This window comes from Octodon degus, unplaced genomic scaffold, assembly GCF_000260255.1.
Source record: "Octodon degus isolate 3935 unplaced genomic scaffold, OctDeg1.0 scaffold00155, whole genome shotgun sequence".
NCBI lineage: Eukaryota > Metazoa > Chordata > Mammalia > Rodentia > Octodontidae > Octodon > Octodon degus.
Window position 1 is genome coordinate 1076725 of NW_004524731.1, and position 17960 is coordinate 1094684.

The 17960-nt window shown below is 55.9% G+C and overlaps 1 protein-coding gene across 1 annotated transcript in view; it reads left to right on the forward strand.

Annotated features, from left to right (window-relative positions):
• Nucleotides 1-6311, forward strand: part of Xkr5 (XK related 5) — a 17750-nt gene extending 11439 nt beyond the window's left edge. Inside the window, exons 5-7 of the mRNA XM_004642529.2 lie at nucleotides 2-123; nucleotides 2411-2522; nucleotides 5195-6311. Of these exons, the coding sequence (XP_004642586.1) occupies nucleotides 2-123; nucleotides 2411-2522; nucleotides 5195-6261 (1301 nt within the window). The 3' untranslated portion in view covers nucleotides 6262-6311. The remainder of the gene's footprint in view (nucleotide 1; nucleotides 124-2410; nucleotides 2523-5194) is intronic.
• The last annotated feature ends 11649 nt before the right edge of the window (nucleotides 6312-17960 follow it).

Below are 17960 nucleotides of genomic sequence, written 5' to 3' on the forward strand. Positions count from 1 at the left end.
GACGTCATCGACAGCACCTGCCACTGGAGGCTATTCAACCTGCTGGTGGGGGCTGTGTACATCCTCTGCTACCTCAACTTCTGGGACAGCCCTTCCAGAAGCAGGGTGGCCAGCTTCTACCTGGCAAGTGGCAGCAGCAGTCTCCTTTAATCCTAACTTTCACAGTATACCTGGCATGTGGGGCGAGTGCATGCGTGTGTGTGTGCGTGTGTGTGTGTGTGTGTGTGTGTGTGTGTGTGTGTGTGTGTGAATGAATGCCTGTGTACTCTTCCTATTAGAGCATCTTCATTTCAACAAAGTCTGAGAGCATCTCTAGTCCAGGGCCTTTCCCGGCCAGCCGGGCTGCCATGCGCCACGGAGTTGAGCCGCATTGTTCCACACCCGTCGTGTCCTGTCACCTCCTCCTCACCTGGTGTTTATCACTCAGCTCCACTCAGAGGTTACCTGGTCTGCAGGGTGTTTCTAATCCAGTAGGCAGGATTGCTCCTCGTTTCTGTATAAACTCATAAATATTGGTGCCTAAGTAACTAATAAAGCAGACTGAGTAGATGTCAGGGAAAAACATGGAGGACCTGCCCATGCCACTTCCGGTTGGAGACTCGTGGGCCGGAAGGAGCAAGTGCAGCTGCATCCTCAGGGGCGAAGCAGTGCCCCCCGGGGCAGGTGCAGACTGGAGTCCCGCAAGCTGAGGGGACCCAGCCTGCTGATGATCTACCTCGTAACTTTCGATTTGCGCCTAGAACTTAAGCCCCCTGACCCTACCTCATGGGGACTTTAGGGCCACATCACCTGCCACCCATTGTTCCCATGCAGATCACCCACCTGTGGGCTCTAGATCAAATGAAGTAGCACAGTGCAAGAGCTACAAAAGTGCCCATGGTTAACATAAAAAGGCAGAGAGACTTCCGGGGAGAGCAGGCGTTCCAGAAGGGACACAGAGGCAAGTGGAGAAGGGCCAGGTGCAGCCCCTGTCCTGCACGGGGCCACCCAGTACTTGGGGACCTAGCGTGGTGAGGGCCTGGGAGAACAGAGCAGCAGCCCAGGCTCCCTGCAGAGTGCAGAGCGCAGGGTCCCCATGCCCAGCAGCCTCACACTCTCCTCTCCCCAGCAGTCCTTCCAGGTCACCCTGCCCTGCCCTTTGGGGACCAGCATTTCTGTCCCTTACTCCTTTAGAGTAAATTGTATTTTGTTGCCAAAGGAAGAGTTACCAGCACTTACTCTTTATTTTTAATCTTAAGGAAAAGGGACCTGATGGCTTGCGGCACCCCTGATTTTTTGGGGGAGGTGGATAGTGGGGATTGAACTCAGGACCTTGTACTTGATAAGCAGGAGCTTAAGCCACTGAGCTATCTCCCCCACCCCAGCACCTCTGATTTTTAGCAGCTTTGCTTTGCAAATAGGAAATGTGTCCCCAGCCAAAAAGGCCACTACTGAGTTGCCATGGCAAATCTTTGGAGACTTTTAGCATGTCACTATTAGAATGTGAGGGTTGGTTTTGGTTTTTTTTTTCTGCCTCCTAACACAATATCTGAATCATGCTTTTCACCTTCACAGTGGTCCAAAGTGCACAAGCCCTTCTGAGTCTCACTTTCAGTGCAGTATTCAGGACATTACGTGAGGTATTCAGCACTTTCCTACAGAGGGGGCTCTGGATGGCTCAGGGTGGACGCGTGCCTGAGGTGAGCCCGGCCACGCCTTGACGTCCAGGGGGTCGTGTAGCAGACTCACTTTCAGCTTGACCGTCTTCTCAGTTCTCGGGTTATAGGGGGAGCATAACGTCATTGCAAGTCAAGGATCATCTTTCTGGTCTCCAAGTTGCCCTGTTTGGTTACTGAGATAAACTTAGTTTTAAAATTGGAAGCGGAGTGAACAAGGCAGGATGGAGGAGCAAAGTCCAGAGCGGGCGGGGTCTTACAGCCCCCACTTCAGCTCCATTGTCAGCCCCTCGGGCTCATCTTCCCCGCTGCCACTTGGGGGTGGGTCACAAAACAAATGTAAAGAGGCAGATAGTTAAAGACAAAGATTCTAAAGGCACCTGAAGGTCTGTGGGCCTGACTTCCTGGAGCTCGGCGGCTGTGAGCTCCACGAAGGCTGGAATCACTGCTGCAGTGAGGAGCGCTCCTGCGTTCCCGGCACAACGGAGCCACCTCAGTCTCCATGCAGTCCAGCCTGGTCTCCACGCAGAGCCTCGAGGCCACTGGGGCAGGCGCACATCCTGTGCGTTGGGGATGCTGTGTGCACTCTAATGGGCCATACCAGGGAACTGCCTCTGTGCAGAGGTCTCGGGGCCTGGAGTGGCCCCGCTCCTAGGAAGCCTCAGCGGGCACGAAAGAGAGGCAGAAGCTCAGACCCGGGCAGGAAGTTCCAGCTGCCACTCCTGACCAGTGTGGTATGTCTCCCTGTTTTACAGGTCATGCTGCTGGAAAATGTCATCCTCTTGCTGTTGGCCACGAACTTTGTCCAGGGGCCATTGTGGACCCAGCTGTGCACCGTGGCAGGGGTGCTGTCCGGATTTGTGATCGGTAAGTGCCGGGCTTTCTCACAAAGCCTCCTCCCTGACTTGCTTTACAGTGACTTGAAGGTTGGCAAACTGAGCTCAGGAGTGCCACGGAGCCTCCTGTGCTGCTGGGGAAGGCTTCCTCCCCAGGCAGGGCCAATGGCTGGGCTGCAGAACCTCTGGCAAGTCTGACCTCTGTCGAGGGCAGGCACCCAGTGGGCAGCAGGGCTGCAGCGCTCGCTCTATCAGGTATCTGCAGGACCAGTCAGGCCTGTGGTGCATGCTGCCCACAGTGCTGATGGCCTCCAGGGCCCTGCAACCTCGGCAGGGCCTCCGCTCCTACCCCTGAAGCACCTGCCTCACACTCAGACCCTTGCTGGGCCCCTCTGGGCCTCCAGAGGGGCTGTTCTGGGGATCACCGCCCTATCCCACACAGAACCAGCACGGAGGACTGCAAGTGTCTGCAGCCACTCTGAGCCCTGAGTCCCTGCCCCTGCCCCACACCCCTCCCCAGGAACTGGGGATTGAACTCAGGCCTCAGGCCCTTGCGCTTTCCAGGAAGCGCTTATTCCACTGAGCCATCTCCCCAGCCCCTAAGCTTGTCTTAAATGGAATTCTTTTGTTGTTTGTTTGCTTGCTTTCTTTTGGTACTGGGGATTGAGAACTCTGGACCTTGCACTTGCCAGGCAGCAGGTGCGTAAACCGCTGAGCTATCTCCCGGCCCAAATTCTTTCTTTTGACATAGCTATAGTTTCAGAAAACAACAGCAAGAGCTCCCTGTATCTATTTTTTGGTTTTCCCCCACGGTATCACACCAGCCGACCAAGAAGCAACGAGGCTTCCCATCGGCATCCAGTACCCCGCACTGCCTGCTTCCTGCGGCCGCACCAGGTTGCCCGACCTCCGGCTCTGTGCCTTTTTCACCTCGAGGATGCAGGACTCGCACGCCAGGGCCCCGATGTGACTGTTGGGCAGGTGTGCGGGCTGCAGGCATGACAGGCCAAGCCCACTGGGTGAAGAGGGACCCACAGCGTCCCCCTCTGCCGCGGAGGAGCAGCTGGGCGATCTTCATTCGGCAGCGTCCTGGCAGGATGGGCTCTGAGCTCTGTGCACACCAGTGACTGCTGTGGCAGCAGAATGGTGCCCAGGCACAACCCGCTGTGCTCCCTGGTGCCCCAGCCCAAGCAGGAGCGGAATGGACCAACTGGTGGTGCCCAGCCCCCAGGACCTGTTGTCCCGGCCCCCGCCTGCAGGGGGAGCAAGTGGCCAGGCCCTAAACCTGGCGGAACTGAAAGTTAGATTATTATTAATGGAGCGTTCACAAGCAAATTACACTGAGGAAGTCGGTAAATGTTGTTTTAGAGGCAATTCTGGCTCACATCCAAGGTCCCCTCATTGTTTGTTTCCCTTAAATCTTTACCAAGCACCAACTGCATGAGAAATGCTGCCCTGGAACCGGCGTGGGCCATGGGCAGCGCTGTCCCTGGCGGCTGAGCTCAGGACCAGTGCATCCGGGTGCGAGGCTCACTGGTGCACCATGCCAGGCTGCAGGGGTCTCTGTGAGGGCGCTGGCACGCGCTGCCCAGGGACTGTGACACCCCCAAGTGTAGGTAGCAGCCATACAGCGCCTGCAGCCCGGTGATGCCAGGCACCAAGACTCTTACCTCCCTATCCCCAGTTCCAGCCCGGCCCGCGCGTGACCAGCATCCTGCCCAGGCCTGCCCAGTGTATGTCCGCTGGGACCAGAGGGGCCTGGGCCTCTGGCTCTTCCCCTCCTTCCCCAGGCGCCACTCATTTCTCCCCAGCAGCGTTTCAGCCCCCGAGGTGTTTATCCGAGCACCCTGAACCCACCTCTTCCGCATGCAACAGGAAACTGGAAACTGCGGGGGTGGCTTACTGGAACCTGCTAAAGAGATTATTGTGCCGGCCTGGGCGACACTTCTGATCAACACGAGTGAGCTGACAACAATGTGATTAAGATGTTTATGCACAAAGGAAGTGTTGTTGCTGCCCGTGGAAAGTCCTTGAAGTGGGCTTTGACCTCCACCTCGCTCCCCTTGTTTTTGAGGCTTTGACTCCATCAGCAAGGAGCAGATGGGGAGTTCAGAGCGATTGCCCTGAAATTGACTCCCCAGAAAGTAAAATGTGATTGGGTGGAACTCATGCACATACACGCACACATGTGCACACATACACACGTGTGAACACATACACACTGCACAAACACGTGATATGCACACATTGCATGCATGCATGTACACATGCACGCATGTGCACACGGAGCTTTAGGACTGTGGAGCCGCTTTCCAGGGAGAAGCAGGTGACTTTGTTACTTAGACATGCCATTGCTCCTTTTAGGACCTAGAGTATACTTAAATTTCCCTCCAAATATCGTGCTCTGACATCTCCAAAAGAAGCTTTCTGTTTTTGAGACAGGTTTTCACTGTTTAGTGCAGGTTGGTCTTGAACTCCTTTTGTAGCCTGGGTTGGCCTCATTACTCCCAGCAGTCTTCCTGCCTCAGCCTCCTGAGTGCTAGGATTATAGGTGTGGGCCACCGTACCCAGCTAAAAATAAGGCATCTTAGGTTTGAGCCAAATTATATTGTCCCCCTGAAAATGGCTAGAGCATGTACCTGCAGCCCACGAGAAGATGCCAGGCTTCTAAGAACGTGACTGTGTGCTCTCTTTCCTTCTCAGGCAGCATCTCTCTGGTCGTGTATTACAGCCTGCTACACCCACAGTCCCCGGACATCCGGCAGGGCTTTATGGCCAAGTGCTGCGGCCCGGCAGAGAGTCAGTCTCCAGCCTCACAGAGGCCCGAGAGCCCAGGCTCATGCCTCGCAGAGAGCTCCGAGCTGCCCAGTCTGGAGAAGCCCTGGAGCCCCGAGCAGAGCTCCTCAGAGCCACAGGGTGGGGGCCAGAGTCCGGGGGATGTCTCTTTCCACAGTCACCACCACTGGCTACTGGTAAAACTCGCCCTGAAAACTGGAAATGTGTCTAAGATCCACGCTGCCTTTAGAGACAGTGGCCCTTGCTGCTCTCCTCCCATGTGGCGGTCAAGCCAGCTCTGTGAGGCACTGCAGGAACCCCCGTCTGCCCCCCAAAACCCTGCAGCCTGGGAGGAAGGCCCCAAGGTGCGAGGTGCCCCCAGAGCAGAGGTGGACTCCCTGGAAGCCTCAAGCTATGTCTCTTTCACCAGTGACCACCAGGATGGTGCACCTGCTCAGGGGTCACCAGGGTCACAGAGCGAGGGTGGTGCAGGGAAGGGGGCCAAGGTGGGGCCTGGCACCCAGTGGCATGATGCAGGGGGGCAGCCAGGAGGGCAGGAGGGCCAGCAGAGCATGACACTGTACTTCAGCGCCACCACCCAAGAGGCCGCATCCTTACCTCAGCAAGACTGCCTTACAAGTCCCGGGGTATCCCACTCCAGAAGGGGGAACCCTGCCCAGCGGGCCTCCCCTCGGCTCATTGCTGAGCCCTCTCCCTGCACTATGGCAGACATCAGTCCCATCCTCGGTAGTGGGCCAGGCAGATGCTTCTGCCCCAGTGTGGGCCTCCCCGGGGCAGCCCCTGGGGAGGAGTGGCAGGAGCCCACGGAGGACCCAAGCTGCCCCACCCCTGTGAACATGGGGGTGTCCCTGCAGAGGCGCAGCCCAAGATCCATGGACCAGCCCTGCCTGACCTCCACCCCGAAATCAGAGCTGATCCCGCAGGACTGCAGCCATGGGGGCAGGCTGCAGCAGGAGGCCAGCTTCTTTGTGTGACCACAGCTATAGCAAGGGAGGACAGACAGCCCCTCCAGACACAGCGTCACCCCTGCCACTCCTGTGCCAGGGCCCCCATCTGCACATCCAGAAACTGAGGGAACAGGAGTGGACAATCCCTGGATTCACAGGGACGTCACACACGCATCATAGAGAGATGGAGCACAAGTCCACCATCCCCATGAGGGCTTCCCGCCTCCTTTCGTGAACATGGTGATCCCTGCTTTGTGTCGGCTCTGTGGCCTCCAGGGAATGCAAGGTAGAATGCAGATTCTGTCCCGGCTTCCTCTTGGGGCGCTGCGGTTGTTACTCTTTCTTCCAAGGTGACCAACTGCATCAGTTTGGGCCCTCACTGTTCAGTAACACGGCCCCTGTCCGGGAGTGGATGAGAACCGCGCTTCCAGTCAACGAGACCTAAGACACAGAGCCCTTCTGCGACTCCACAGCTCTTCCACAGAGCCACACTGGGATTTCGCTGCTAGACAGGTAGATGTCCGTGCGGCCGCCTGCCCCTTCCTCCATGCTCTGCAGGTGCCGTCCCTGACCAAGTGCACACAGCAAAAAGGGGGCGTCTGGGCCTTTCCCTGGGGCTGTTCACTCCTACTCACTCCTGGGAACAGTTTAGAGAATTGGCTCGCTCCTGCCTTGCAGAGGGCCCAAGCTGGGCGACCTCTTCATGGTCACAGTCCTGGGTGACAGAACTTAGTTGGACACCAGGCACAGGCACACAGGCAGCGGAGCACGCAGCCTTGCTGCCCGGACTCATAGGTGACCTCGCTTCTGTGCAAGAACACACGCACTTATTATCAAAGACTCCTCAGCAGACACTTGGCTTAAGTGCTTCCAGGACACCCACTGAGGGCCAGGTACGGGGCACAAAGTGACAGCCTTGTGAGGTCCCCTCCAGGACCCGTCAGGAGCCCTGATCTCTTCACAGGAAGGCCTACCTCCCGCTGTTGGGGACCCAGGCCTCCCCTGCCATCATTCTGCTGGCCTCTGGTGTCCTGGGCCAATCCTCCCTCACCTCGTCCATGAGCGCTACATGCTGGACTGCCTGTGTGTTCCCATCATTGTCATTTCCACCAAAAGGAAAAGCGCCACCTCAGATCTGCAGGGAAGGAGGGTGCAGGCCTATGCACATCAACTGCATGCACCTGTGACCGAATTCACCTCGGGCTTCCGGGGTTACCGCAGGGCAGAGCTTCTGAGAGTCCTTTGGGAGGAGGTCCTTCGAAGCAGGTGCCCCCTGCATCCTCTCCTCCAGGCTCCTACTCACACACTGACACACAGGCGTGCGTGCCTGAAGTCCACAGACGCAGAAGCTGTCACCCAGGCTGTGACAGTACTGTCAAGTGCCCTGCACAGGGCAAGGCAGGAGTCTAGCGGAAGACCATCCCGAGCTAAGCTGCCCGGAGCCACAGCACACTGAGTGCTGGCTCAGCTCCCTGGGGTTCAGGTGTCTGCTCCACGTGCTGCCCCTGATGCTCACAGAAATGATGGTAAACCGTGTTAGGTACCTTAGCAGCTCCACACTGGTAGGCAGCATCTTCGAAAGACGCACGTCTGCCAAGGTCACTGGCCTGGGTGCTTCCATCTCAAGGCAGGGCAGGCAGCGGTGATTGCACCCTCTTCCTGTGCAAGCGAAAGAATCAGGGAGTGGAGTGGCACCACATGGGCTCCTGCTGGTCCTGAAAGGGGCCTCAGGGCTCTGGGGATACAGGCATCTTCTGTGGCAGGAAGAACATCGCATGGCTCCAGTTGTCATCCACTGGGGAGGGGGGCGTCACGGAGTGGCGCAGGTCTCATTCACCACCCCCAGGATCCTGGGGCAACAGCCAGGCCAGGAATATGCTGCTCGGGGAGGTGGGAAACGGGCAGAGCACCCTGCCGCAAGTGGGGACCAGGGTCCTCCCAGGGGTTGGGCTGGAGCAACACTACTAACGTGGAAGGTCCCCAGACCCTGGGATCTAACACAGCAGGAAGAGGTGAGCCAGTTACCATGATGCTGTGGTGATCAAGAAATGCAGACGGGGTCAAAAAGTACAGCGTGTACTTATGATTTTTAATGTATTACGGTATCAGACACACTGTGTAATTCCTTCAGAACACCCTCCTGGAAGTGCCTTCATCCCACCGCCCCTGCTCTCCGGAGCAGGTCTGGAAGTTGTCTTTCGTGAGCTGGCCCGGCTGCCTCCATGTCCTCAGTTGACTTTGCATGTTATTTTGGCTGTGGGGGAGAGCCAGAGCCAGACCCAGTGACGAGGACGCCCCCGCCATCACTGGGCAGCAGCAGTCATTGCGTTTTGATCAGAACTCACGCAGACAGTCCAGAAAGCAGACTCCAGAAGTGCTACAGAAGACGGCAGGCACAGGGGGATTCGTGTGTTCAAAGCAGGCACGGATTTTAGGGAGATCAATGGCAGAAGCTTTTGCTGTAATGTTTCTTTTCTCGGTACCAGGAATTGACCTCAGGACCTCGTGCTTGCCAGGCAACTGCTTGTGCCACCAAGCTGTCTCTCCAGTCTATAATAAATCTCAAAACTTAAACAGTTGCCGCAAATTTGGGTCTCCCCTAGTGCACACACCAGATGGCTCAGCATATAAAAGTCCAAAGTGGGTTGAACGTTGCTGTGCCCGGGGCCCTGTGTCTCTGAGACAGGCAGATATGATGCACCTTGTCTCTTGCCGCTGTGCGAGTTGGTGGCGGAGCGGGGCTGAACTCGATTTCTGGCTCTTGGGCTGCCCATCTTTGTGCAGTGTAGATTCTGTATTCCTACCCACCTGGAAACTCCTGAAAATCAGATTTCACAGCACAGAAAAGTCAAAGAGAGTGACCTGGGAAGTGTTGGGGGATCCAGGAAGTCCTGCTCCCCAAATCAGCATCCACCATGTAATCCTGCCTTGGCATCTTTTGTTAAAGAGAGCAGAGATTGGGCCCCAGGCTGCTCCCACAGGCTTGGGGAAGGGGGCATCCACTGCAGTCACAAATGACCCTTCAGCCTGTGCCCCAGGGGCCCGGGGGGTGGGGTGCCCACTTGCACCATCCAGAGGCTGGGCTGGCCCAGGGCTTCCTAGGACAACCAGCTGACCACGGCACGGAGGCACAGAGGCTCCCAGATCTCAGGCCTGAGTGCTCGAGTCTGTGCTGAGTACTTCCTTGAGTCCCTCATAGGACCAAACCCTAACTATCATCAAGTCTTAAGCTTTTCAACTCAGACTCATTTCTCTCTTTGAATAGACTGCTACTCTCTGCCTCAGATTTGACTCGACTTTGGTTCTATGTAGGACCACTCACTGTCCTGCCCCAGAGCGGGAGATTTGGGTTCATGGTCACATGGTTATAAGGCAGTAGGGAAGGTGGTCACCCGAATGCAGGTCAGGCCAGTACTGCCACCCAGTCAGAGAACAAAGAAAGACTTGCTGGACTGGCTGGGAGATGCCTCAGGTTCACAGAGGTCAGCTCCTGCACCACGTGACCCAAGCTGCTTACGCTGTGAATCTCACCAAAATCAGTTTGGTACCAGGAACTGATCTCAGAACCTCATGCTTGCCAGGCAGGCACTTGTGTTGCCAAGCTATATCTCCAGCCTACAATAGATTTTTAAAGCTTAAACATTTGCCACAAATTTGGGTCTCCTCTCATGGCCCCCAGCTCCTCCTGACTCCCAAAATCTGCACAACCGCTGATCCTGAGCCCCCACACCGCCAGCTCCACTGCGAAAGCTGTAACCCTGAATTTGAGTTAACATCTCAGGAGGAACGAACTCTCCCATGGAAAATACCATGGAAAAGTCCACCCCGATATGTGTGCCGTGGCAGACTGTAATTACAGCGCTGCCGTCAGGGTTTCCAGCACACGGGGTCTAAATCCTGCTGCCGCACAATTCTTTCCAGCTGCAGTAACACGGGCAGGTTTTCAGCCCACCAGGGTTTCCAGTTCACACTTTGGCAAGGCCAGGGGACGATGGGGCTAGAAACAATAAACAGTATGGACTTTTCTTCTTGCTATGGCCTTTCCACTGAAACTAGGAGAACGCGGAAACAAGCGCCAGCCTACTACCCGGAGTGGTGGCACACGCCTGGCCTCCCGGCGCTCTGGGAGGCTGAGTCAGGAGGATCAGAGTTCAAGCCTGGACAAGTTAGTGACTGGGTGAGACCCTGCCTCAAAATGTACAAAGGGGTGGGGAAATGAAGCTCAGTTGAAAGGCCCTGGGCTCAAAACCCAACTCCACACAAAAGTGGAGAGAGAGGGGCAGCAGAAGTGGGGGAAGGAGGAGAGGATGGACAAGGAAGAGCCCACGAAAGACGAGGAAGGCCTCATCTGGACCCTAGCTAAGGGTCTGGACCCTAACTAAGAGTCTGAATGACGTTTTGTCTTTCACTTCCATTTAAAACTGAAGCATTGGATTAAAAAGCCAAGATTCACTTCTCGTACTTGTGCCTGATGCGTGCCCAGTGCAGAGGAAACGCGCGGGACCCCGTCTGTCTGCCCAGTCTGTTGTGGGAAACGAGCGCCAGGAAGTGAGCCAGGCGCCCTTCCGGGGGTTCAACTGAGACCGGGCTCACAGGTACGTGGCGTCCCGGCCCTGGACGTGAGCTGTGGAACCCAGAGGCAGGGCCTTTGCCTCTTCCCGCCCAACCCCCAGCCGACCCCCACGCTCCAGGAGCAGCAGAAGAGAAGCTGCCGTGCATGCTCAGCGTCACCCAGGCCCCCAAGCGAGGCCAAGGAGCAGGGGCCTTGCCCGGCTCCGCCTCCCTGCCCCGCTGCCCTCGCCCTGCTGGCCCAGAGCACACACAACGCACTGCACCTGGAGAGCTCCAGGTTTTGCAGGAGGGATTTGCAGTCACTGCTCCACACCGCAGCGCACGTGAGGCCCACCGCGGACAGACTCCTAGGGCCCAGAGGGACAACGGCCATCCACAGTCCTGAGGGAAGGAGAACCGGCTCGAAGGGCAACGGTGAAACAGCCCTCCTGCAGCACCCAACGGGTTCCTAGGGTAGAAGGGCCCACCCCTCCCCCTGGGCTGAGGAGGCCCCGTGCTGGCCACTGGTTTCCAACGCAGCTTGGCCGCGAGTGGCGCTCAGCCCCGGCTGTCCATCTTCACACGTCCTGGGGTTGGAGATCTGTTTTTTCTCCGGCAGTCAGGAAACACCGCCATTAATCTGAGGAAGAGAGTTAGGAGGACGAAGGCCCCAGCTGAACTTCCTAAGGTCATGAAAACACACAGGACTCACAGTCGTTTGTTTTCAGTAACTGTCAGCTAAAGGCTTCATCCAGCTTTGAGATAAATGCCTACCGCCTTCTATTTAATTCACGGTGACACTGAGCCGTGATTCTAGGCTGCAACAACGGGATTGGTGACACCCATGGTGCAAGCCTCCTGGAGGTGAGCCAGTGCCGGCGCCCGCGCGCAGTGTGGTCACCAGGTGGCGCCCGTCCCCTCTCCAGCACTCCGTGTTCCTGGCTCACGGTCTCCGGCCTCGTCCTCTGAAGCCTAGACCTGAGCCTGCACAGAAGCACCCTGGACAACCTCAAGGCTCGTGCAAAGCTCAGGTGTGCATCTCATTTTGCGTTCCCTCAGCACCTGCCTTGTCTGCCCTGGCTGGAGGGGGGTTGAGGGTGTGCAAGGTCAGTCAGGAGCAAATACATTTGAGGTAGCCACTCTCTGTAGCTGCTGGACATGCGGTCAGCAGCGATGAGACCCGGGCAGCTCCTCCTGCTCCTCCAGGAGCTCAGCAGGCTCGTGGGACAGCCGGAGGGCACACGCCCCGCTGGGCGTGGAACCGCAGGGCATCAGCGCGTCACTGAGCAAAGCGTCGCTCTGGTGCTTCTTCAGGGACAGCAAGCTCAGGAATGGTGCTCGGTTGCTGCGCGTCTGCGCTCCTCACTCCGGAGAGGGCAGGGCCGAGTTCAGTCTGTGCAGGGCCGAGTGTCCTCTTGAGATGCCGCCCCTACTCTGAGCTTAGAAGAGGCGAGCCACCAGGCCTCGAGCAGTGAGCACACTTAGCTGCCCATCGCCAGGAGGAAGGCGCTGGCCTGAAGTGGCTTCCAAGTGCGACCTGGGGAAGGTACAGAAGTGTGCAAAGGGCCCTTCAGTCTGTCGCCCAGGGTTGGATGATGAGCAGATGGAGGCAGTATGGCAGGTAGACCCTGTTACATAGGTCATTGCACAACAACAGCCCCAGCTCAAACCTTGCCTGCGCAGGCGCCTGGACTGTCACAGAGGTCCCTGTGGGGCTGACAGTGCCCCAGCCTGTGGGTGGAAGGGCCAGGATATAGGGGGGGTGGTCTCTATTGTCAGCTCAATTTTGCTGTGAACCTAAACTGCTTTAAAAAACAAATTAAACCAGCCACAGGGGTGCAACCCTCTAACACCAGCACTCTGGGAGGCTGAGGTAGGAGGACAGCAGGTTCAAACCCAGCCAGGGCAACTGTTATTTATTTAGTGGGAACTTGCCTCAAAATACAAAAGGTCTGGGGATGTAATCACATGTGAAGACCAAAGGGCTGAAGCATATTTTAAGTTTTGTAATGATGCTTTCTGAGCTCTCTGTGTGGGGAGATGGGGTTAGGCACCCGCATGTGCCAGCACACTGAGCCCGGAGCCAGCCCTGTGCCCTTTGGCTCCACAGCTTGCTGGGGTGAGGGTTTCACATCATAGCTCGGGCCCCAGGGCAGGAGGAGGAGACACGCAGGGCAGGGCCGTGGACCTCCTGCACTCCGGGTGTTGAGTGTGAATTCCTCCAAACCTTTGGGTTTGCAAGCAGGGACTGTAAAAACAAGGACAGAGCCAGGCTCCCTGGGAACCTACTGTCAGGGCTCATGCACAGGCTTTGGAGGCCCCAAGCAGGATTCGATTTCCTGCTATTTCCCAGCCATCCGTGTGGCTTTAGAGGAGCTCTGACCTCCTGTGGGACGATTTCTACCCCCTGGATCCAGAGTGATGGTGACAGCCCGGGTCTACAGCCCATAAAGGACGGAATGTGGTGGGGCCAGCCAGCTTGTCCAAAGGTGTCCTAGGCAGGCAGAGGACAGTGACCAGGAACATGCTGTGTGCAGGCGGCACTGTGTGGGGAGGGTGGGCTATGGTGGGTTTGTGACCTTCACCACTCCATATGGACGCAAGTGGGAACCCCCTCAGCTGCACCCCAGACATGGGGGGTCTACTCGGCCACCTCCTTCTGCCCTGTGTTCCCCTGGGGACTGGACCCAGTCAGAGGCCAGGACAAAGCCCGTTTCCTCGCCTGGCCTCACAGGACTCCCTGTCCACTGCAGACAAACACATGCCAACCTCCGATTTCGAATTTCCTCAGGCAGTTGGGAAACTCCCAGGTGGTCCCATTGGTCAGAGGTAACAGAACAGAACTGAGGGCTCTCTCTGGTTAAAAAACAAAAAAGGTTCTGTGCTTTCTGGTTCGGAGAGTTCCTGACGTGCTTTTTCTTGTTTTCTTTCGTTCTTGGGGATGGCAGGAATGATACATGGCCTCTCCGCAATCGCAGGGCACTCTCCAGCTGACGATGATATATTTACTGAGAAATTTTTAATAAATAAACCACAGCCGTGAACCCATGTGCCCTTATAAACCAGCCAGTTCTCATGGGGAGACTTCAGGAGTTTTTATGGAGCAATTCTATGTTCTCATGAGAATTTTATTAGAAATCAGAGACTTGCAGTACATGGAGCAGGAAATTTATGCAGTTACATGGGAACTACCCTTCCCCTTTGTCATTCCAGTTTAATTTACTTCTTCATATTAGGTTGATTTACTTTGCAAATTTGAGTCATGAACATCATTCTGAATTTCTCAGCAAATTTAAAGCAGCTAATTGATTTCTTGAACTTTTCACTTTCCATTTTTATACTTCAAGTCAGATAGATAATTATTGATAGTCTATGAAAGTCCGCAGCTCTATGGGAAACACAATGGCTAGTCCAAAAGGTGGCTACACAGGTCTTTCCAGACATTAAGGAATAAACAAGGAGCTTAATGGAAAAACATTTTTATAACCTTGGACAATTCTTTATGGCTCCGTTTTCCACTTAAGAGTTGCTTCCATTATGTTTTTTTAATTGTGTTTTGCGAAGTACCCAGTTAAAATTTCACTCACGGCCCCCCACAAAAAAAAAAAAAAAAAAAAAAAAACCTGTTGTTTACCATCATGTAGCCAACTTGGAAAACAGCCCAGCCCCAGAATAGATGTTTGTGCCGCTGTGCGGAAAGGAAGCGTTCTGAACACGTTCCTGCCCTGGGCCATGGCCAGTGTCTCATTAGGCATTTGCTTAATGGTCTTGGGGGTGACATGGGGCCAGCCTGGCCATGGTGAAAGAGAAAGCCGGTGAATGACATAGAGACCTTTGGGGCCCCTGGCTGCTTTGTGAGCTGGATTCCTGGGTTCGGATTTCCGAGTTTAAGTCATTCTTAATCTTCCAGTTTACTTCTTCAGCTGTGGTTGTGTTTTTCCAGGTGGACCCTTGGTCAGGAGCTTCAGGTTTGTTGGGCTGCCTTTGTGACTTGTGTGACTTGTTTGAGCCAGAGTCTCACTATGCAATTCGGGCTGGCCTTGAATTCACCATCATCCTCCCGCTTCAGTCTCCCAGGTGCTGGGATTATGGGCATGTGCCAGGTTCCTAGGCATCTATTTTAGAAAAAAAAATACTCTGAATAAAATAAAGCAAGAAGGCACCCCATCGTTGGGCATCCCCGTGCTGGTTTCCACAAATGATAGCTTCTAAGTGTCTCGGGATCGGCTCCCTGGCGCGGCTTTCCTACCGTCTGGAAGGGAGAGTCTGATCATGCTGTTGAGCAGACCATCAAGCTCCTCCTTCAGGCCATCAGCGCCTTTGCCCTCCGTCCTAGGTGAGCCGACTCGCCCAGCTGCAGGCTGCTGTCTCCTCACGCACCACGTAGCAGGCCCTGCTGACCTCCCACCTCGGGGAGCGGGTCTAGCTGTGCGGAAGCCAGCAGTGGTACTCCTCCCTCTGAGCGCAGACTCAGGGAAGAGTATCGCAGGAGCCCAGGGAGCCGGGAGCTCTGTCCTCATGAAGGCACTTCCTGCCTTCAGGGCTTCTGAGAACAAGGCCAGGACTCGGGGCTCAGGAACCCCCGGCAGAGGGCTGGGCAGTGAGAGGAATCGGGCGCTCTGGCGCCAGCCAAGCAGCGGGGGAGACGCCGCTCCACATTCCAAGTGACCAGGGAAACGCAGGGCAGAGCAGCGAGGACCCAGACGCAGGTCCTGACAGCAGTGAGCAACAGCGAGGATGGAGGCCCCAGGTGCTGTCCCTTCCTGTGGCAGGTGGGACTACAGCCCCTCAGGGAGCGAGCCGCGTTTGTTGCTGAACCAAGGACCGCGCCCTGGAGCTCCTCCTTCAGGCAGGATCCTGCGCACCGATACTTGTAGCCGTTTCTGAACACAGCTGTCAAATCTCAGAAGCAACAGAGCTGCCATTCAGTCAAGGAATGGCTGAACTGGGACACTTGCGACACTGGGCCGCTGCTCGCTGCTAAGAAGGTCACTCCCCACCGTGGACAGACACGGCCGGCCGGAAGGGGCGTGGTTAGTGCTGCTCAGGAGCAGGGTGTGCGCAGCTCTGCTTCGAGCTCCAGCACCCAGGAAAGAAGACGTGAAGGAAATTACAGAGCAGATTAATAAAGAAAAAGCCAATCTGAAGAGGCTCCGTGCTGTAGGATTCCAACAATGTGACATTCTGCGAAGTGCAAAACTCTGAAGACCAGGCTGAGCTCATGCTTGCTGGAGGTCAGGGTGAGATGAACAGAGGGAAGATGAGGCATCCGGGGCAACAACACTGCTGAACGACTTGGGCATAGTGCATGTGTGGCATCGCACCCATGTCCAGAGCCACAGACTGTACCACACCGAAGGTGAGCCAGGGGACAAGAACCTCCAATTGATGGTGGCACTAAAGTGGCTCCGTGGGTTTCTGGTGGACAGTGTTGATAGTGGGGCCTTGGGTGCCAGGGTCCAGGAGTAGGTGGGAGATTTCTGTTCTCTGCACAACTTTGCTGTGAATCCTAAACTGCTATCTGTTCAAAATAAATAAATAAAGCCACAGAAAAACAGCCAATGTCTTGGATTTAGGAAGCATTCACCCAGCTCTGCTGTGACACCATTTTATCAAGTGGGAAACTGAAGCAGAAGACACATCTCATCGCGTCTTGGAGCGGGTTCCCATCCCTAGGGGATGGGCGCTGGTCTGAAGAGGCCAGCAGAAAGGCTTCCTGGTGGAGGCAGCTCCATGGCAGGACCTAAAGGGCAGGAGTGCCAGCCTGGCTCCCAACAGGAGAAGGAGGTAGCCACAGGGCCCTGAGACTCAGGTCTCTGGCCTGGGATTCTGTCCCAGCTAGCCCCTTGTTCCTGAGAATTGTTAACAAGTTGGTTTTCTTCCACCTCTTCATTTTGGTTGCAGGCCAAGGAAAATACCCGCTGAATGCAAACCAGTGTGAGGAGCATGCCAGAAGTCCGGAGCTGTGCTGCCTGCTGGAAGCACTCACGGGGTCCACCTCCCACGCCTGCCTCTGGGGGCTCTGGGCCTGTGTGGCAGAGGTCACTGTGGGCTGCATGGGCAGGTAGGATCTTTGGAGACCAAGATCTGCAGCTGGGACACCCACACATGGAGCAAAGCCTTGCAGGCTGGGGACAAACCTCAGTCCCTGGGGATGCACCCTTGAGGGCACCACCCTCTGTCATGAGATGGGCAGTGTGAGGGCAGCCCAGGTTGGCATCCCCTAGGTCAGGGTCACCTAGGTCAGGAGACACAGTGTGGATCAGGGTCCCCTAGTGTCCCTGCTCCCAGCTAGTGGGCGCCTCCAGTCCTGGGAGACAGGAGACGAGGACCCATCAGATATGAGATTCTCACAAACACCCATAGTCCCTGTCTGCCAGTCCCAAGGTCCTTGTCACAACCCAATCTGAGAAGATGGTGATGAGCCTGGTGGCCCTAGCCTCCGTTCCACTGTGCGGTGGAACAAATGGACCCCAAATTCATCTCCTGCATGCGGACATTAGGAGAAGTTCAGGGGCCACAAGCTCTGTTAGGGCCCACGGAGGCGCCTTGCCCACTCTACCCTCTTCACAAGCACCAGATCCGACTGGCCCTGCCCTACTTTTCCTGAGAAGCCAGGAGACACAGGCCAAAGCCACTGTGTCCAGGACCGCTGAGACTGATCAGAATAGAAAACAGCCTCATCTTTGAGTTAGAGAGAAAAACTGGCTGGAGTCCAGCTCCATGGCCAAATTCTCCACACTGAAGATGCAGCTGCCTTTCAAAATCTATTCCTGCTCCAAAATGGCTGGCATTTGACCACTCGCCCTGGGAGCTTTAAGAAACTGCATAAACACAAGCCAAGGGAGCAGGCCTCCTCCACCTCCCACTCTCCAGCGTGGCACCAACGGCGATTTACAAGGAACAGAAACTTATTCTGCACAGTTCTGCAGGCTGGGAAGTCCAGGTCCTCCTGGCTAGTGGCTGTCGGGAAAATGTGTCCTCTGTCCCCTTAAAGGACTTGAGCCTCCTATCCTGTAACCAGTCAGTGGCAGGTGAGCATTTATCTGCAGGGCTTAATTCCCACCCTGACCCAAGGAGAAGGCCTCTGTGGAGCCTGGGACTGTGGCCAGAACCACACACACAGAGGCCTCCTGGGTGCTCTCAGCACACTTCTTCGGCACAGCGCCCCCCCT